This window comes from Hyaena hyaena, unplaced genomic scaffold (genome assembly GCF_003009895.1).
Source record: "Hyaena hyaena isolate Hyena2069 unplaced genomic scaffold, ASM300989v1 scaffold_192, whole genome shotgun sequence".
Lineage (NCBI taxonomy): Eukaryota > Metazoa > Chordata > Mammalia > Carnivora > Hyaenidae > Hyaena > Hyaena hyaena.
Genome location: NW_024080825.1, coordinates 2,272,667 through 2,293,324, shown reverse-complemented (window position 1 = coordinate 2,293,324; position 20,658 = coordinate 2,272,667). Strand labels below are relative to the sequence as shown.

The 20,658-nt window shown below is 48.6% G+C and overlaps 1 protein-coding gene across 2 annotated transcripts in view; it reads right to left on the bottom strand.

The window, feature by feature from the left end:
• Positions 1-20,658, bottom strand: part of SCN8A (sodium voltage-gated channel alpha subunit 8) — a 122,982-nt gene that overhangs the window by 8,761 nt on the left and 93,563 nt on the right. For both annotated transcript variants that reach the window (XM_039241351.1, XM_039241350.1), the window contains exons 16-24: positions 19,407-19,877; positions 18,765-18,882; positions 18,073-18,227; positions 15,644-15,817; positions 10,019-10,141; positions 3,999-4,283; positions 1,998-2,051; positions 1,392-1,529; positions 334-438 (exon numbers count right to left, since the gene is read on the bottom strand). In XM_039241351.1, the coding sequence (XP_039097282.1) occupies positions 334-438; positions 1,392-1,529; positions 1,998-2,051; positions 3,999-4,283; positions 10,019-10,141; positions 15,644-15,817; positions 18,073-18,227; positions 18,765-18,882; positions 19,407-19,877 (1,623 nt within the window). The remainder of the gene's footprint in view (positions 1-333; positions 439-1,391; positions 1,530-1,997; positions 2,052-3,998; positions 4,284-10,018; positions 10,142-15,643; positions 15,818-18,072; positions 18,228-18,764; positions 18,883-19,406; positions 19,878-20,658) is intronic.

Sequence of the window (20,658 nt, the reverse complement as noted above, 5' to 3'; positions counted from 1 at the left end):
AAAGAGGTCAGCTTTCATGGTCACTGTCCTTTGTTAATTTTTAGCTGTCTCTCAAGACATCTCTCCATCAGTGCCAGAGCCGATGTGGCCATAACACGCTGCTTCTCTGCTGCTGCCCAAGGAAGTCTCAGAGGAAAGGTCAGGCACAAATATAACAGCCATCCCATACCTTTATCCCTGTTCTGCTGTTTCGCCCAGATCCTTTGGAGGGGTCAGCTGGGTGAGGACCAGAGCGCACAGGAGGCTCATCACTTACCCCTTTGTTTCCTTTGCAATAACCCCACCAGGGTCTTTTCCGTATGGGGTCTCACTCTGGCCTCAGCCTGCACTCACCAGGGGGCGGGGAATGGGTTTCTGTGGTTTCTTGGAGCCCAGCTTTTTCATGGCATTGTAGTACTTCTTCTGTTCTTCGGTCATGAAGATGTCCTGGCCTCCAAAGTAAAGGAAGAAAGAAGAGAAGGAACAATTACAATAGGCTCTCTCATGCTCTGGCTCGGACCTACGGTCCAATCCTACGAACTGAGGGTGGCCTTACCCTCTTACCTTTCCAGAGGTCAGTTTAGCTAGCTGCCCCCTAACGAGGTAGACCTGGGGCAACTATTCTAATTCAAAGAAACACCAGCCTCTGTCTGAGGCTTGGGATTCCTGAGATTGGCCAGTGGCTGGGCGCAAAGGAGACGGACTACGCGACTGCGGGCCCTCAGGGAAGAGGACACTTGAGAGCCGGGATGCTTGCATCTCATGGGCTCACACATATTTTCTGGACCTGCCTTCCTGATAAAATTCTAAAAAACCCCAGCATTTTAAAATGAAAGTATTTTCAAGTCCCGGTTATTGGCCCGTTTACTTCCAACACTATTAAACCTTCAGAAATCTGAGTGCAGGGAAACAACGTGGGGAGTTCCTTGACACAGCCTTGTTTTATAACACGGACGACAGGAGTCAGTGCTTCAGTTTGTTGTGGAAAAATCGTTAACCATCTGGAGCAAGTAAGTGAATGGACTTTCCGAGGATGGTCTCTCAAATCCCACTTTGCTAGGGGAGCCCAGGGATCACCACGGGTAATTACGGGTCTAGAACATGCTCCACTTCTTGCTAGTTATTCACCTGATGCTTTCGTTTTCACCCCTAGACTGCCTCTGACCCTGCCTCCCTCTGGCGGGATGCCTACCCCAGTAAAGGCCTCAACAACTGCTCGTAAATGTGGGAAACCACCCGCTGTGAAATCTAGCCCCCAACAGAAAGAGGTGGGTGGGGCAAATGCCTAGCAAATCACTGTGAGGCGATCATGTGGAATTTAGAGAGAGGCATTTTCTTTCTAGACATAGGGACAGAAGTGCCTCTCATCCAGGTTGACCGCTGGCCACTGGCAATGAGGGGAGGAGACCTATCTTTTTCTTTTGTTGATTGAAGTTATCGATGATGACACCAATGAACAGGTTCAGGGTGAAGAAGGAGCCGAAGATGATGAAGATGACAAAGTAGATGTACATGTAGATGTTGTCCTCATACTTAGGCTGCTCGTCAGGCTGTCAAAAGACAGGAGGAAAAAGCAGAGTGTCAGTTCCTAGCGTGGGATCAGGTGGGTGACTGTGACATGTCAGCGCCCTCGGCCAGAGCTGACCACCCAAGCTGCTGCACGAGCTGGGGAGGGTGCCCTACATCCTCTCCGCCCGTCCCCTCTGCCACACTGCCCTGGGAAGGACTGGTGTGGTGGATGTGCAAAGCGCGAGGCGAGGCGGGAGGGGACGGCTGAGCTGTCCGCCAGGAGCCACACTTCTGTCAGTGGGAGAGGGCGCCACTGGGGCCACATAAAACTCAGCCCCTAATCTTCTGGAACCAGTGTAAGGGAGTGATGATTGAGAGGAGGAGAATGACCTGTAATCAATAAAACAAGCAAATACGTGCCCCAACCCTCTCTTTCTTAGTAAGCGCCACCATGCTGCTTGCTTTCTAGCCACCTAGGAAGGCTGTGGTTTCGCCAGGTGTATCCTTACCTTTCGGGAATCTACGGCTGCATACATGATGTCCATCCAGCCTTTGAAGGTCGCCTGGCAAAGAGAGTCAGTCATTAGACTGTGCCTGTTAGGGGGTAGGTGGGCGTCTATGCGGGGGTCCCAGAGGGGAGGCTCAGGTTCAGTGAGGACACAAGACGCAATTTGGGTACAGCCTCACAGGGACACAGAATTTCCTGTATGTTAATACAGGTCCCGAGGGGGCTTTGTCTAAGGTCCTGAAAATAACACCAAAGTCTGGTGGAGAAACACGTTGGTAACGGTAACTGGATCGATACCTTCACAAAAGGTCTTTACAATGGGCCTGAGAAGGTTGCCTAAAGCTAAGGGCAAACTCACATTTATGAACAAGTGGCGGGAATCCACTGCAGGTACTGAGAACTTAGCCTACTGCCGAGGAGTCATTTTTAAGCAATGGGGGGGGGGGGGGGGTCCTGCAAACTTCAAAGTTGCACTAAAAAAATAATAAAAACAAAAACAAGGCCAGAACTCTTCCCTTACTACCCTACACATTTAGCCTATGGCAACGGCAATCTTGGCCTCTCTCCAGGCGGCCCTTCCTAACTGCACTCTCTCCTTCAGTCTACTCTACCTCGCCTCTTTTTGGAAACAAATACAGTTAAGTGATTCAGTATTCTCTATGTTTTCTTATTGTTCTTATTTGTTTTATTCAACCAGATTCAAAGCTTTTTCAGGGCACGGGTGGTTCTTTAGTTATCAGATGGCCCCTAATAGTGCCAAGCACAGCACCTTGCACATGGTGGAACTTTAAATACAATGTCTGACTGGGTGATGTGCATTGGTCTCCTGGAGCTGCTCCAGTTCAGATTCAATTTGTGGGTCTGATTTCTCCCACCGGGATAAAACAACAAAAGACGCCGGAGTGGGATAAAGCACTGCTTATTCTATTAACCTTGCCTCCTAATACTAGCTAACAGTAAGTGCTTACTATCGGTAAGGTCAAGTTGAAGGCTTCACCTGCATTATCCCATTTAATACCCCCAACGGCTATGCGATGCAGGTGCAGTTGTGATAGTAACAAAAATACTTAATAGCAAATGCCATTCGTTAAGGACTGCTACGTGCCAGGCACTGTGCTAAGAAATTGTAACTAATTATCATGAATCCTCTTAGCAGTGGCGCAAGGTATCATTACCGACATTTACCAGAAAAAGAAACAGCCCCAGGGAAGTCGAGTCATTTGTCCAAGGTTACATGTCCAGTAAATGTCAGAGTTTGGCTCAAACCTATATCAGCTGACTCTAAAGGCTAGGAGCTTTCCCTCCGCACCAGACGGTCTTGTCAAACCTTCCAAAAAAGACTGGTAAGGGTGGAAGAGGAAACCAGACACGAAGGCATGCTAAAATAAATCCTTTCTTACTGCGATATGTTAATTTGAGACCTTTCTCTTGGGGTTGAGCGGACACGAGAGGCAGCACCCTAGCATTGCCCCATTCTTTCCCTTAGTTGGCTTAGCGTAGCTGTTACGCAGGATTATTCTGCTAAATCAAAATGGCCAGGAGTCTGCCCTTGAGTACAGTGAGATCCCCTTTGAGTGAGGTCCTGGGGAAGTCAGAATTCTCAGGAAAGGCGTCTCCCTGGAATTGGTGTGGGAAACGACACTGTTCTCTGTGACCTGTTAAGAGTAAGCCTAGGGGCGCCTGCGTGGCTCAGTCAGTTAAGCGTCCAACTTCCGGCTCAGGTCAAGATCTCACGGTTCGTGGGTTCGAGCCCCGCATCGGGCTCTGTGCGGACAGCTAGCTCAGAGCCTGGAGCCTGCTTTGGATCTTGTATTTTTCATTCTCTCTCTGACCCTCCTCTGCTCACACTGTCTCTCTCTCTCTCTCTCTCTCAGAAATAAATAAAAAAACATTAAAAAAGAAAGAGTAATCCTGATTCTGAATGTCATACTGAGAAGGAACCAGATGCGATTTCTGCTAGCTGCCTGAATTTCACAGGATGGGAGAAAGCAGCGAGGCTTACCACTTGAAGAAGTGCCAGATAGCCTGCCCCAACGTTGTCAAAGTTGATCTTCACGTTCTTCCACCTGATTTCTGTGTTGTTCCCCTCCATGAGCTTTTCACACTCCGTTTTATTGTTGACGTCTTCAATTTCAAATCGGATTTCAGAAGTCTCATTAAAGCAGTAGTGATACTTTCCCGCAAACAGGTTAACTCCCATGATGCTGAAAATCAGCCAGAAGATGAGACACACCAGCAGCACATTCATGATGGAGGGGATGGCGCCCACCAAAGCATTCACCACCACCTGCATTGGAAGGGGGAGGTTGCTGAGTGTTGGAAGTAAGGGCGAGCACATTCTTTTGATTTCCAGGAGGGGAATGATACTGTGTGGCTTGTGCTGACTACAAAAACATTGTGTTCCCTTTGGAGTTAGGGTAACTGGACAGATCCACAAGTAGGACCAAGATTTTTCTAAATCTGTAAGATATATTTTGAGGAATTCCAGTAAATTACATATTTATTTCATCTCACATGAATTCCCCTGCCCGAGTTGACCTAGGGCTTCTCTCCCGGGCCCCAGCCTGGGACTGAAAAAGTTATTTCTTAGTCTAGTCTCCCTCCTTGCCAACTCGTAAAATATGCCCCCACGGGGAAATCTGATTTCAAGCTCACCAGTTGCCTTTCAACAGACATTCCCCCTCTGCAAAACAAGGTAGAATTGTTCAAAATCACAGAGAACTACCCTTTGGGGTTAGCAGGGAATCAGTCAATGGTACATAAAGTCTCTTTTATGCAAGGCCAGTTATCTTATTTCAGGCAATAGCTGAGCATGCATATTTTGCAGGCTCAAGAAAAAAAAAAAAAAAAAAGAAAGCTATATTCCCTCTACCAAACAGAATAAAATAAAATCTGAACAGATGTATTTTTCACTCAAGGTTCACTATTCTTCTTCAGTGTTTTTTCCTGACTCCACAGGCTTCTAAGAGTCGCCCATGTTTGGCTAATGCTGATTGATGTCTCTCTGTTCAATCCAGGGCTGGACTCAACTCCTCACAATGTATTCGAAATAGGAATGACTTATGTTTTCTGGACAGTTTTGGGCTAGATCACTGCTCTTGAAACCCCAAAACCATATTGTTAAAAATCGCTGACTGCAGTTAAGCTCAGGAATGAAAAAAGGCAAAGGGAAAAAAAAAACCCTTCAGGAATCAAAGTTTCTGGGTTGTTTTTAACTTTGGTTTTGATTCACACTATAGGTGAGAGTAGCGACACAACACTTCCACTGTGCGGCGATTTTCACCAGGGGAGTTCAAAGGGCTTACAAAAATAGCATTTCAACAGACTGGGACAGAAAACAAGGCTGATGTTCATTCTGGCCTGATTCTTACTTGCTGTTGTCTTAAGTGGGACTAAGGCCCAGAAAGGTGACCCTGAGATAGGAAGAACGTGTCTTTCTTTTCCTAATATCCTGGGAAAATTAAAATGGAGTTAAAATAAAAAAAAAATGGATATAAACACAGCTTTCTAATGTTTTGTTAGAAGGAGGTGAGAGAGGTGTCACCATGTTCAGGGATCAGCAGGGAAGAGGCAAGGGCACGCTGCCAATAAGCACAGTCATCGAAAGGGCCGAAAGGGCTGTGCTGTGGAAGGAACGCCAGGGGGCAGCTCTGGGCTCTATTCGACTTGGGTTTGGGTTTTCCTTCTCTTCTGTTCTTGCCTTAGATTGCAATGTCACTCATTGGAAAGTGTGGCTGAGAAGGGCTGTTCTGTCCTCTACAGAAAAGGCAATTGTCATTGTGCTAAGGAGTCACTCTCCTTTAGATTAAAATATTAGTTTTGCATTTCTCCAATTCATAGATGAAGGCCTTTAAATTGAGAGGTAGTTATTTCTTAATTCTTAGACCAAGAAATCTCTTTTAGAATTAATAGCTCTGTCATTAGTATAAAATGGTGACCCTTCCACTGTTCGCTACGTTGAGGGAGGCAAGCCAGAATATCTGAAATGTGGAAAATCCCCAATGTTACTTTGGAGAATGGTATTCATGTTTTTTTTATTTATTTAAGTTACCAAAGTTGGCAGGTGGTCAGGTCTGAATTTTACCTCCTTATTCTACAGTTGCTCACTCTTTGGTAGAGCACCAGAAAGCAATGAAATGTGCGAATGAAGAGGCAAAGGAGGATGATCTATAAATGGAATAATCATTTCTCGGGTGGCAACAAGTAGATTATCAAGGTTCAGAAGCTCAGGTCTATGTGACAGCATTTTGCAAGAGAGCTTAGGTGAGAGATCACGACCTAGTAGACCATCACGAGTGTACAGCAGGGAAGTAGCCCCAAAAGACTGGAAACCTGGAAAGGTGGCATTTTATCTCAATTCAGAACCCACCTCCTCTTGGAACTCTTCTACCTTAACCCAGTCTAACCTGTACTACATGGCGTTACCTGTTAGAGTTAAATACGGAGTAATATTTACAGCAGGGAAGAATAATCAGCTAATTAACAAAGTGACCTCTTCCCACTTTTACATTCATGGATCTGATTAAAAAAATCAATACATGGAAGTATTTACTGAGCCTTAGTCTCTGATATATAGGACGTAAAAATCCTATAGAATCCGATAAAACACTATAAAATCCATTTACACGATGTAAATGTATTTTCAATGGTTAATTATAAACAAAGAACAACTTCTTAGATTAGTTTGATGTGTTAAATAGTAAACGGTTGAAACCATTTACTAATAATTCTTCCTGGCTGTAGACATTAGCTAGTAGTGGAAACTGCTGAACTGTGTGCTCCACATATAATTGTCATTGTGTTGATATTCTCAGCAACCGAAGGGCAAGAAACCATGCTTTCTTGAACTCTCACGCTATAGGTAAATGTAAATGGCAATTCAAGTTTCCACAGTCGCTTCATAAGTTGGTCCTTAGTAACTCTCAAGTTAGTCTACATTGCCTTTAGTTATGATGAAATTCATTGTGTAAAAACTAGGTACAGAAACATTACTCAAAGCTTGCTTCTAGCAATCCATAAAGTCACTTTTTTTTTTTCCCAGTGGAAATTTATACCTAATGATTGATTCAGATCTCACTCAACTGACGAAAAAATTGCTAAGGATACTAATTCTTACAGCATTGTTGTCTTCTCATGATGCCTAGAACATTATTGCTCCTTAAATACTATAAAATCTGTCAAATAGCTTTTAATATCTGGCAGAGGGAACATGGCTTTAATGGACAACTATGTACTGACAATCAACAAAAATGCATGCATGTTTCATAGCATTATATACCCTCAAAAATTTAGTAGCACAGCAAAATCTTTAAACGGAGATTACTATGGAGGAGAGAAAAGCAAAGAACTACATGAAGTATTCCTTTGCCAATAGCATGAGTGCTTCAATGTTCCGGTGTTTGGTTTGAGGAAGGAGAGAGGAAAGACTGTCCCAGGACAGGCTAGGGCCCTACGTTTCCTCCCAAAGGAAGGTCTGGGCCTATCTTTGGAGCAGCACAGTGACAGTGGAGCCCACCTGCATTGGTGGCATTTGGTTTGGGAAGATTTCTTATCTAACATTTTCTAAGGATAATCTCTCAGTGTCGGCATATGGAAGTGCCCAAACCAAAGAATGGAAAACATATGGCCCCACAGAAAAGTAACCTTCATATAAAATGGATACACCTAATTCTGCTTGTCGCTGGGAAACTTACTATAAGCTCAGGCGGATTCAATCTTTTCTTCTTGCAGTTACTCTTCTGCAGAAGGGCTGGGAAACTGCAGGGCAGGATGGGCTCCGGAGCCCTCCCCCACCCGACCAGAGGTGGACAGTGCCGCTGGCTGACTGGAGTCAACCAAACCAAGTGGCGATCCTGTAGACCCTGCATCAGACCTTCCCTTACAGGACGCACTGTTGGAAAGCCTGGCTTTGGGTTCTAGCTGGGTTTTGCTCACGGTATCCGAATTGAGAAAACCTGGAGATAGAGGTTTCACTTTCAAGTGCTTTTTTTCAAAGAAAACTTTCTGCTCTTCTGATCACCGCTTTTGGACCTTGCGTTCCTAAACTACTTGAAAGTTGGCAGCTGAAAGTTTGTGGGGAATGGAAACTGAGTCCAGGAAAGGGGGAGGGGCCAAAGGGAAGAGGCGTGGCCTCCAAAAGGGCTCTTGCGACCAGATTATTGGAATAAATTCCTCCTGGGCACTGGCACCAGCTGGTCAACGAGGCCTACTTCTGCCATGGGCTAGGACTGGCAGCGATGAGATCCAGATGGAGAAAGTTAGTAGCCAAGTGTCAGTTGGGCATTTTTCTCCTGGGCTTTCTTCAGGTCTGGGTTTAGGAGGCCCAGGATCACTGCTGGGGGGCTATGGAGGGGAGCTCAGGCTACTGAGCTTGGCTGTCAGGGGGCAAGTACTGTCTGCAACAGCCTTCTTCCAGTCCTGGGTAACCCAGTCGCCAAAACAGATGATCAACACTCTAACAAAACTGGCGGGACTTATTTAAAAAATTTAACCAGTATATATACATACTCCTTCGCTCACCCTAAACCTGGCCTGAGCAGAACAGTGACCTTACTGCACACATTGTGAAATCTCTTATCGCTGGGAGAAAGACACCCCCCAGCTCTGCTTTGCTTTTTAAAATTAAAGGGAGTCTGTGTGGCTGTGGCGGTGACCTCCTGCGGATGCCCTCAGGTGGGCTGCAGGAAGCTTATACTCAGTAAAGCACACTGTGACTGTGCTACCTGAGAAGCACACTCTGCTGCGAGAAGCAGGTGTCTGAATAAACACAGAAAGACCCCCAAATCGCAGCAAAGTTTCCACCTTCCTGGACAACTGTGGGTGGCTTTGTGGGATGGCGGCCAGGGATCACAGGTGAGGAACGCATGAAGGAAGACTTTCCTGGTACCTAGTTCCTCCAATTAGCCTTGCTTCCTGGGGACCACCGGAACCATTTAATTTGTCTTCCTACATTCTGAGATTCGGTCACTTCAAAACATATCCCCTGGTTTGCTCTCCTGCATGTATTCGACATCTGAATTGAAATGAGTTTTCTTGGTCTCGTTAAGTATAACAGACCTCTCTGATTACCGCAGGACAACTATCACCACCAAGAGCCAGTTGCCCACTTGGTTTTAGGAAATTGACTGTTTTAACGTGTGTGTGTGCGTATGCGCGCACGCGCGCACACACGCACAATCGTTCTAAATCAAGAGAGACAGCAAGAGGGAGCCTTGTTCCTAAGTTGGCTGGGTGACAGCACCTTGCCCCGCTGAGACCCGGGTGGAGTATCACCAAAGCAGGAACAGTGGAAATTTCAGGAGAACTAGCTGACTAGTCATCTGGTGTTGTGCCTGATGGTTCTTTAGACAGTGTTCAGGACAGGGGACCACAGAGCGTGGACAGAGGGGTGGGGGTGGGGAAGGAGGAAAGCTTTACTGTCAGACAGAGGCTGCCAGTCCTTATGGGACTGGGCTGAGAACAACAAGGTGCAATAAGAGGAATCAGAGTAGAAAGAAAAGCATTTCTTTTCCCAGGGCTATGCCACATTCGGCTCCGCTCCCAATTCCAGGCCTGCCATCATGCCTTCCAGCCCCTTCTCAGACGCCTTCTCAGTGCCTGCAAGGCCACAGCCCCCACCTGGCTGATGCCCCTACACGGCACTCGCCCTGTCTGCGGCCTCTGCTTTTCAGTGGGTCTGTGGGTTACAATTCCCCTTCTTTGCACCTGGTGATTCTCCCTATTAAAGTCAACAGCCCGGAAAGCCGCCCCGAGTGCTACAGGTAAGCCAGGCCAAATGAGAGTAGCCAGCGTTAACATATTCTGCGATGGCACAGTGTCGGGGTGGGGCCCATATTAATGTGATGAGGCAGCTTGAGGCGGCCCCCCCTCGCACAGGGCAGGTGCGGGGAGAGAGTGGAGGATCAAATCAGCAGCTGCATCACAGTTCGAGTCTGAGCGATCTTCCCACCGTGTGATCAGTTCTAGCATGCGTAAACAGTTTCCATCGGCATGCAGAAGGATCAGCTGCTCTTCGTTTCTTACCCTCATCCCTTCAAATCGTGATAAGGCTCTTAAGGGTCTCAAAGCTCTTAGGGTCCTAAGGGACTTTATGGCACCTAGTTCCGAGTAGCCCAGGGCATTAGCTATAAGGCTGACTAAAGAGACCTACACGGAAACAGAAGAGAAAAACAAAAACAAAAAAGGAAACAAAACAAAACAAAACAAAAAAAAAAAAGAAAAGAGGTTCCAGAGTGTTAGAATAAAGCCCCTAGCACTGATTACACAGATTGGGCCCCGCCCCCGCCCCCAGGTAGAGAGAGTGGGTAACACCAGCTGCCTACTTCAACTTGGACTCAAACGACCTGAAAGGAAAGGAGGTTGAGAGGCAGAAGAAAAAACACAGGGGGAAGAGAAAGTCGAGAGGAGGCAGTAGAACGCACACACAGGTTGGCAAAGGGGAGAGGCCGAAGGGAGCGGGGGAATGAGGACGTTCCATTGGAAGGAGAGGAGCCTGAACAGATGACAATAAACCTTACCCTCGCCCTTTACAGCCTCTGCAGCTCCCAGAAGTTGCCATTAAATTAAGCCAGACAAACTTAATGGTACCTATGGAAAAGAATACAGATAAATACACACACTCCACACAAGCTGCCCCCTCTCCTCAGTTCATTCACCGCGGATTTCCAACAGGGACAAGCTCTCTTGCGGCTGGTTGGCGAGGAACCATTTGCTGGAGAACGTGACGAGTTACCACATCAACAAAGGAGACACGTCCAGTAAGCGCCACCGCTGGCCTTGCAGCTCCCGAGATGAAAAGAACCAAAGGAAGCGGTTTCTAGGCAGAGTTCTGGCCCCACGAGAACTCACCCAAGCAATTCTTTTCTCTCTGACTTTCAGCTACAATAATCCCTCCATCTCTGAACGACAAACATGACTCTTTCACGGCCATGAGAGCTTGGGGGAGGAGGGTGGTGGTCTGAAAACAGAACCCGTGCTTTTCCTTAGAATCCCCATTCTGTCTCTCCAGAACAGCTCAAGATGAACTGGCCTCGGGTCTGTCCTTTCCAGAACAATCTTCTGCTCTCATCATTAGAAAAACGGCTGGTGGAATTCTTGGAAGAATTTAAACATTTTATTTACAGGTGAGGAAATTGAGACCCATACACGAGAGAGTGCCCAGTGTCACAGGGGCAGTTCTGGAACCAGGAATAGGGACCCACTCTCCTGCTTCCCAGGCCAGAGCTCCTTCCTCCACAGAGAGTTCACCCCTTCTCCTGGCAGGTAAAATGGAGTTGCTGCAAGAGAGGGCTGCCGATATCTGAACAGTCTGGGGTTGACTAAATCGCCGGGCTAGGGAGAAATGTGCAAGTCTCCAGGCCTGCAGTCGTGATGGTCAAATGCCCTCCTGTTCCTTAAGACAAACTCACCGTGATCTACCAGGGGGCTCAGAGCTGTTACCACGTGGTCCCAGAACACGGGATGCCAAGCATACCTAGGGCTGCCCAGGCCTGAACTGGGAGGCCTGACCGGACTTCCCACCCAAGGAAAGCGCCTGTAGCTGATCAAATCCTAAAACGTCTGGTCTCTGGGTTCCTTGGAGCAGTCTTTCCCTGGTACTGCACCGCACATTCTGGGATAGGTTCAGATGTTCCCATCAAGCATTCTCAAGTTCCCTCTCCTGGCAAGTGGTGGTTACAGACCTGCTCAGCCTAAATTGATATGCGAAAGCAGATGTAGAGGAGAAACATGGAAACAAACTACAACTGAGTTTCGGTTGTCGGTTTTTCTCTCTAGTTGAGGGCTTTAATTCTGGATCTCTGAACCGTACAAAACCTTTTTTAAAAAAAATGTATTTTTTATAATTAAGCGGCAGGACTAGTGGGAGACAGAAGTAGATGTCAGTGACCTAGGGAGGGAAAGGGATGAGCAGGCTCTAAGATTTCAATTTTTACAAAGGGGTGTCACCCATTATCTATGCATGGACTCATAATGCATCAGTGTAGGTATCTTCCCCGGAGTCCTGGGCAGTATCCAAAGCACGTCTGGCCTTAAAGCCTGCCCTATTTCCTCACGTTCTCTGAAGGGTACATGGTTCAGGGTTCAATTTCTGTCTACAAGAAGGGCCTCAAAAGCTTCATCTAGAACACAGTAGCACCAATCATTTCCCTCCCATTCATCATTATCACTAAGAATCTACATGGAGGCATCTTTTGCCTATTATTGCCAGGTGCAGCCAACTCTTAACCCCAAATAATCTGAAATCGCCAGATTCTTAGCAAGACCTTATTACATCTGAAGGTAAGCTATCCCATCCCGGCCAAGTGTCTTGAGTTCAAAATACTCCTGAGTCGACCTCATCCTGAGAAATTATGCCATGTAAAGACTGCAAAACACTAAGGTTTGAGGGGCGATGGGCCCCCCACATGGCAGGAAGATCCCGGCTCTTCGGGGGAGGGTGGTGGTTAATCTGATCACAAAGGGGCCTGAGGTGGGGAGAAGGATGGAGGTACAGATGCCGGTCGGGAGGCTGGCTCCATGATATGATGTGGTGCTCAACTGATTAATCTAGCTAAGATCTCCCGAGGCAGGGTCAGCAAGGGTCCTATCTAGACTGTTCCTTAGCTGCTCAGGGTGCTCTGACAATCCGAGTCCCCATGTTAAACTCTCCCTGGAGATAATCAGATCATTGCTGAAAGTATGTTTTGAGGAAAGAACCAAGCCTGGAAAAAAGAAAGGAGTTGAGGGGAAGTCAAAATTCAGGGTATGTATGGCTGCCGGAATGGAAAAAAAGGGAGACGCTGCATGACTTTTTCCAAATGATGTGAACATTTTCAAATGGAGAATGTTGGTAATAGTCTGAAAGCAGGATGAGTGGTCTCTGAGAGTTCCCATCCCTGGAACCGATATGCTGGCTAACCTCCGGACAGGATGGGGCAAATTTCCCTGGGGGAAAGATTGGACGAGATTCTTCTACAGGACAAGATCTCCAGGGCAGCCCAGGACCTGAGCAAAATAAAACGCTGTCTCTGTTTGGGAATTCACATGGCTTATAACCAAAGAGAATTGACCTTGGAAGTTGTCTGGATTATCCCTGGGATTCTAAAAAGTACTCTTAGCAGCTAAATGTAAGGAGTAACATGAGGAATAAGACTCCATTGGGACACAGACATAGTGCTGAGTAACAGATTCGGACATCTAGTCTCTGGCGGACGACATGGGAGGAAGAGTGTCTCTCAGAGATGGTGCTAAAGTAGGACTTAAAATTTATGCCTGCTAGATGTTCTAGAATGCCACAGGACCTGGACAGTGAAAACTCTAACGGTTCCAGCTGGGCAGGCGGCCTCTGAGCCTGATTCTGCATTCTCAAGTCACACTCAGGAGTGGCAAATAGCTCAGCCACGGTATGGACTGGGGCTGCTCCCACTCAGCACGCCTGGCTTTGTACTGTGGTTATTTGTGTTTTCAGGCCCTTCGAGGGAAGTGTCCATGTCTTTTGGTTTCTGGCAGAAGGCACCTGGCAGGAGGCTTTGCGTGTTGTGCGTGCTCAATAAACATTTGGTACTCAATGTACCGTCCTTACCAAGAGAAGTCAGTGGGTGGGAGGGTCCTGGGAGAAACTTGTTCCCAGAATGCTGGCTTCCCACAAGCCAGAATCAGGCCAGAGTGGTCCTGCAAGCTGGCGTGAGTGCCTGAGGGGCTGGGGCCATGCCTGCTGGCCCCTCGTGACCCACTCTGGCTTCTGGGACAACTCTACACAGCGAATGGCATTTGGTTTATATTTGTTTACTAAGAGCCGGTATAGGGATGTTCTCAGGAGCCGCTGTGAGGTCTCAAGGCAACATAAGAATCCAGCAACTCCCTAAAGTGGGGTAGTTTATGGACTACTGTCAATTGGCTACATGTCTGTCCATTTCTCTGCCACCTGGTAGAAAAAGGGATAAAAATGCTTATTACTACATACATGGTGATGTGCAGGACTGTCAATGCTTTTATCAGCTTATTTGGGTTCCAGAGGAATGGGGGGACTCCTGATCAATACCCTTGACTTCTGGGGTTGCCCACCCCAGAGAGAAGAGAAACAGTAGTTCAGGTTGGGGCGGGGACAGGAAGTAAAGGTCATGGCGGGGAAGATCTGCTCTAAATCACAGCTTCCTGAGGGCTACTGGAAGTATAGTAGTGGATTATCTGTTCTTGGAAGGCCCAGAAGATGAGGGGCTTCTGGGACTCCCAGAGGTGTCCCACCCGACTCCAAGTGGTCCTGTTCTGTGGAAAGAGAGCTGGCCCAGTGCCACTTTAGTTCTCCGCGCCATATCCCAAGCCCTTTCCTTAATTCTTAGAGCTCAAGCTTTCCATCTGTGGGAGGTCATAAGAAGGTCCCAGCAATAGTTGCTGAAGGGGTTTCACATGGGCACTCTTTTGGGCAGTGCCCAAGTGTCACTCTGCTTGGCTGACTTTCAGGGCAGAGGGTGATTTCCTCATCTCATTTGGGCATCTTCCCAAAGGCTTGACTTCTGAAAAGGGAATGCAAAAGGGAGCAGAGTGACAGCTCCTGGGAGTCCTTAACCACGGAAGCTGCAGACACCCTGTTGGAACAGGAATGCATTTATAGAGCAGAGATCCCTGGTGCCGAGGGCTGGGCTCCTGCTTTCTAAGAGAGGCTTCCACGCCGCTCTATTCTGGATCCCAGAGGTGCTCTACAGGTAGCTCACTATACAGCTGAGAAAACCTATATTCTCAACGTGCCAAGCCAGCCTCCAAACACTCCACTTTCTTGGCACTTTGCCCTCAGCAGGAAGTGAATTCTCCACAGGCCCTGGTCCTGGAATTCTCATTTGCCCTTTCTTTCAAATGCTGATTTGGCTAGAAGAAAAGAGCTTTAGTGATTACATAGAATAAGAAGCATTCATCACGGTTAGAAGAGCCACTGGGGAACAAGGGCTGGGGGGGCGGGGGAGGTGAGAAATAGTTACAGGTGATACAGCTTCCACCCTGAAAAATAAAATGGGAGGTAATGGCCACCAAGCCTTGCGGATGATCAGAGGCCGCCATGTCCTGGAGATAGCCTTGGAACCTAGAGGAAAAAAGGATGCTTTTAAGTTTGAGCACCACTGTGGAAACGGCAATGTGTGGGAAGAGGGCGGGGTATTCTGATGTGAACTCTGCCTCTTCTGGACAGCCTGCCTTGTTCCGAAGAGTCTGGTACAAAGCCTTGGGTTGATGGGAGTGTCCGTAGGAACGGTCAGCGAGAAAGCCTGCCGAGATCCGCCCCGCCAGCTCATACCCCAGCAGCTCCCCCCTCATCCTCACCCCTCTCCTGGCACCAGAAAGAGGATGTCCTGCTGGTGTGGGGCAAGCACCTTCCTGTTCCCAGCCTACTAGCAAGGCGCTAGTGATTCCACCTCCCATTCCTCATCGCTGACTCTTTGAAGCCAAACCACCCAAGCAAAGAGCCCGGGACGTTAGTCCCTGGGGCAAGTGTAGGGGCTTCAGAGCTCCCTCTCCCAAAGCTAAGATCTGAGTGCCCTGAAAGGAACTGTAACCCAAACCTACATCTACATCCTGTCCGACATCCTATGTCCCCGGGCAACTCTGGCCGTTAGAGGAAGGCACATCCCTGTGTTTGTTTCCCTGCTGGAAGGGGTGGGCAGTAGAAAGCAGGACACGTACAGCCACGATGAGGAAGTCCAGCCAGCACCAGGCATTGGTGAAGAACTTGACGAAGCCATAGGCCGTCCACTTGAGCAACATCTCCAGGATGAAGATGTAGGTGAAGACTTTGTCGGCGTACTCCAGGATGGTACGGATGGTCTTTCTCTGCTCAATGTAGATGTCCTCGAAGGCCTGAAAGAGAAGCAGCAGCTGCCTGATGTGCCTGAAGGCAGGCACAGGACACTGAAAGCCTCCCAGCGCCTCGGCAGCTCCACCGCCTGAGGCTGGCCTGTCATCAGCTTCCTGGCTCTTTTACCCCACTGCCGGGCTACATGGGCTTCTTCTTTTTTTTTAATTTTTAATCATTTATTCATTATTGAGAGGCAGAGAGACAGAGTGTGAGTGTGGGAGGGGCAGACAGAGAGAGGGACACACAGAATCTGAAGCAGGCTCCAGGTTCTGAGCTGTCAGCACAGAGCCTGATGCGGGGCTCGAACCACAAACTGTGAGATCATGACCCGAGCTGAAGCCGGGCGCCTAACCGACTGAGCCACCCAGGCGCCCGCCCCCCCTCCCCCTCCCCCCCGGGCTTCTTAAAAGAAACCCCACACCCTCTAGCCGCCACCTTCTGTTTCCCAGTAGTCCAGGCAACCAGTGAGCTAGCGTCTCTCTTCCCATCTGTCCATTCTGGACCCTTTACACAATATGTGGCCCTCGGTGACAGGCTTCTTCCACCGGGCGCAGCGGTCTCTTGTTTGTCCATGCTGCAGCACGCGTCACTACTGCAGTTCTCACCATGGATGGAGAATACTCCAAGGTGTGGCCCTACCGTACTTTGTCTACTCTCATCACTGATGGACACTCTGTTTCCTTGGGCAGCGTATGAGGGTTCCAGCTTCTCTGTGTCCTTGCCAACACTATGTTTGTATGACAAAATCGTTTCTCCTTTCAGTCTGATGCCACCGATACAGGTGGAGGGTCACAGGGCTGGGAGACGCTCAGGCGAAGAAAATCTTAGTACGACTTTCTCCCTCTGGAGTTCCCGAACGAGGGAATTCCCTAACACGAAGGTATGAGCATTCCCACGAGTGGGGTGGTGGGCTGTGGAGGGAGACGGGGAAGAGGGAGTCCTGAAGCATGAGAGAAAGCTACAAGTGGCACAAAAGTCCTGTGTCCTGCTCCAGATGGTTCTGGAAGGAAGGACAGAATCGGAGTGCCTGTGGATACATTTCTAACATGGACACACATGGACATCAGGTATTCCAGTTTCTTCACTGGGCAGTGGGGGCAGAGGTCAGGGGTCCTCCTCAGGGTTTGGGTACAAATAACCCCCCTCTGCTCAGTGAAAACCTCAAAAGCTTCCATGTCTAGTGCCCCTCCCCTCCCTGTGCAGAGATCGGTTCTGTCGCCCAATACACGTGAGACGCCCAAGACTGAGCTTCCCGTCACTGGAGGCTCTATCCCGTCCCTCTGCAGGCCCGCTTTAATCCCGTTCTCATTTTTTCTGAGACATTTTAGCGGTGGCTTCACTTTGCTATTCTTTTTTTTACAGTTTATTTATTTTGAGAAAGAGAGAGAGAGGGAGAGAGAGAGAATCCCAAGCAGACTCCGCACTGGCAGCGTAAAGCCTGATTTGGGGCTTGAACTCATGAACCATGAGATCATGACTGGAGCTGAAGTTGGATGCTTAACCGACTGGGCCACCCAGGCGTACCCCATGCCTGCCTTCTTTAAAAATACTTCAAAGTTCTATATTCTTCAGCTTTCCCTTAACTCAAAGGAGGAATGTGTGTAGAGTCTCTACGTCCTTCCTGTCCTCAAATCTACCCCGCTGGGAAACAGCTCTCTCACACCTGACCCTGTCCAGGTCTCTGGTTATCATCCCGTGAAAAGGAGAGCAAATGCCAAGCTCCTTTATTCTGGCGGGGGGGGGGGGCCTCTGTGCCGCGCTGATGAATGCCGAGCGCTTCCAGCCATGGGAATATAAAAGACCTTTATGCCAGAGACCTGGATCCTTCAGGGATTTGCTAACGCCAGGGTGCTCCGGACCCAGCTGGGCACGGGGCAAGACAGGCGACTGAAAAGTATAAAGAACATGACAGGCGGGATATTAGGTGAAAAGGGGAAGTGCCTTTTAGGAAGGTGCTCGAAACAGGGCAAACGAAGCGGTGAAGATACTTGGTAATCTGTGCTCTCATCCTGGTAGAAAGGGGGTCTTGGATGTGAGAGGGATCGTGCTGAGTGTAAAGAGTAAGATGTGGACAAGTGAACTCTCATCCCAACGGCTCAAAACAGCAGCCCGAAGCACTCTGGCAGACCCTTATCCTCGGGGCCACAGCCGTTGGTGCCCTCACAGGAACTGGGCTTGGGCCCCCTTTGGTCTTGCCCACCAGACCCTCCTAATCCTTCCCCCGCCCGCCCCTCTGCGCCTCCTCCCCTGGACTCACCAGGGCGCCACTGCTGAGCAGAATCATGAAGATGATGAAGGTCTCAAACCAGTTGTGCTCCACGATGAGGAAGCAGGTTTTCCGCAGGACCCACCAAGACTTGCCCAGCCCCTCTTCGATGTTGACCTGGCAGCATTTAAACCGCTGGACGCAACCTGGCACCAGCGGGAGAGGCGGGTCAGACCGTGGGAGCAAGCCCCGCCCAGACCTGCCCTCTGCTCGGTCTCCCAGGCCCCACCAGGCGCGGCCCCACCACGCAGCCGGGAGTACTGTGGCTGAACCAGAATGCCCGATTCAGACATGGAGGCTGGCAGGGCTGGGGCTACGCCGCAAGGCTAGCGGGGCAGGGCCCTCTGCAGTTGGGAAGATTTCCTATAAAGAAGCAGTGAGAGGGAGGAGAAAAGGGGAGTCAGGAGGCAGCCACAGCCATGACCGAACACGCCTTTCTAATGGAAGTGTTTGGGCTGATGCCAGGAGAAAATGGACAAAGAAATGTCTGAGAACAGAAACTTGCTATAGGTCAGAATCAAACGAGGGAAACAGTAGCAACTTCCCTCAAGATGATGAGGTGGGGAGCAAAGTTCCTGAACATGGCCACAGAGCCCCCACCCTCCCCCAACCACTGACCCTGGCGGGAATCTGTGGACAGCACTAAGTGCCACGTGCCCACCGTCATCGCTGCTCCCTTTCACCTTCTGTGAAGCAGGCATCTGGATCCAAGTATTCCTCGGGCTGTTCCACTGGGACTTCTTCTACTTCAGGTTTGATATCGATGGTGCTTCCTTCAGAGGAGCTGGTATCATCCAGTTTCTAGATTCGCAAAGAAAAGAGAGCTGGACCACTGCTGCACCGATACTTCCCCTCTACACTGACTGAACCTGCAGTAATTCTTTGCAATTTTATTACAAACTCCTCAACGTCCAGCTCACGGGGGGCACACAATTACCAGCTGGCCCTCAAAACTTCTGTCAGGATTGGGTATAACATTAAAGCCACTCATGGATTACAGTGATCTGCCCTCAACAAAATATGGCTATTGGTTGGTCTCAGTGCTGCAGCTCAGAGAGATTAATAGCAGGGACGTGCTCCAGGGTTTGCTCTGGCCACTGGCCAAGATGATCCAGCGGCAATGGAGACACATCTAGGAGCACCTCAGGGACCTAGGTCACCAAGGGAAGGACTAGAACGACAACGGGTATGAGGGTTGGTTCTCAGACCTACTTGGCTATTCCACAGTCTCTCTACCCGGCCCACAGCTGACCAGTCCCGGGAGCTGACAGAACCCTGCTTGTTCTCACACAGAGTCAAGGTTGGGTTCTAGGCCGGGGCCTTACATCTTTGCTGCCTTCAGGATCCGACTCGCTGCTCACATCCTCCGTGTTGAGGTTCTCAAAATCAGACTCGCCTACGGCAATGGGTACCCGCACGGTCAAGTTGGGATTGTTGATGAAGGACATGTGGTCCTCATCAATGATATACTTCTCCACGCTGCTGCCAATGCCACTGGTTGTGCCATTGCCATTCTTCTGGAAGTCACCATTCCGGTGGATGTCTGCGCCGGTGTGGTTGGCGATGCAGTTGGCCTTCTTTTCATACAGCTCATCCAGGGGCTTCACTTCATCGGCCTCACGCTGCTTGAAGTGGGCCTGCATGAAGGCGTGCACTTTGAGTTTGGCCCAAGCCACCCCCTTCTTGATCCGGATCACTGAGATCTGTAGGTTGTTCATTTCCCCATCATCGTCTGTGGCTGCCAGATTGTCTGCGCTGAAGGAGCTCAGGAGCAAGGCCAGAAACAGGTTCAGCACCTGTACCCGTGGCATTAGGAAAAAGGACAGTGAATGTAGATGGTATTAGGGAAAGTTATCTATTAGACTACGATCACAGACTGGGAGCCCCCAGGCTTATGTGACAGGCACAAGAATTTCTGTTGTGTTTGGTTTGCCCCACTTACTGTTTTCAATGCTCATGTCACTAAGTGGGCATTTAAAAAAGTTTTTTTTATTGAAGTGTAATTAACGCAGTATTGTATTAGTTGCAGGTGTACTATTCAACAATTCTACACATTACTCGGTGCTCATCACAACAAGTATACTCTTAATCCTCTTTATCAATTTCATGTATCCCCCGCCCCCACCACCTCCCCTCTGGCAACCACTGGCTTTCTGTATTTAAGAGTCTATTGTGTTTGTCTCATTTTTGTCTGTTCATCTGTTTTGTTTCTTAAATTCCACATATGGGTGAAACTAAATGGTATTTATCTTTCTCTGACAGTTGTTTCACTTAGCATAATCTTCTCTAGCTCCATCCATGTTGTTGTAAATGGCAAGATTTCATTCTTTTTTTTTTTTATAGGTGCGTAATATTTCACTGTATACGGATACCACATCTTCTTTATCCATCCATCTATGGATGGATACTTGGGTTATTTACGTATCTTGGCTATTGTAAATAATGCTGCAATAAACAGAGGGGTCCATGTATCTTTTCTAATTAGTGTTTTTGTATTCTTTGGGTAAATGCCCAGCAGTGGAATTACTGGATCATATGCTAGGTCTATTTTTAATTTTCTTTTTTTTTTTTTTTTTT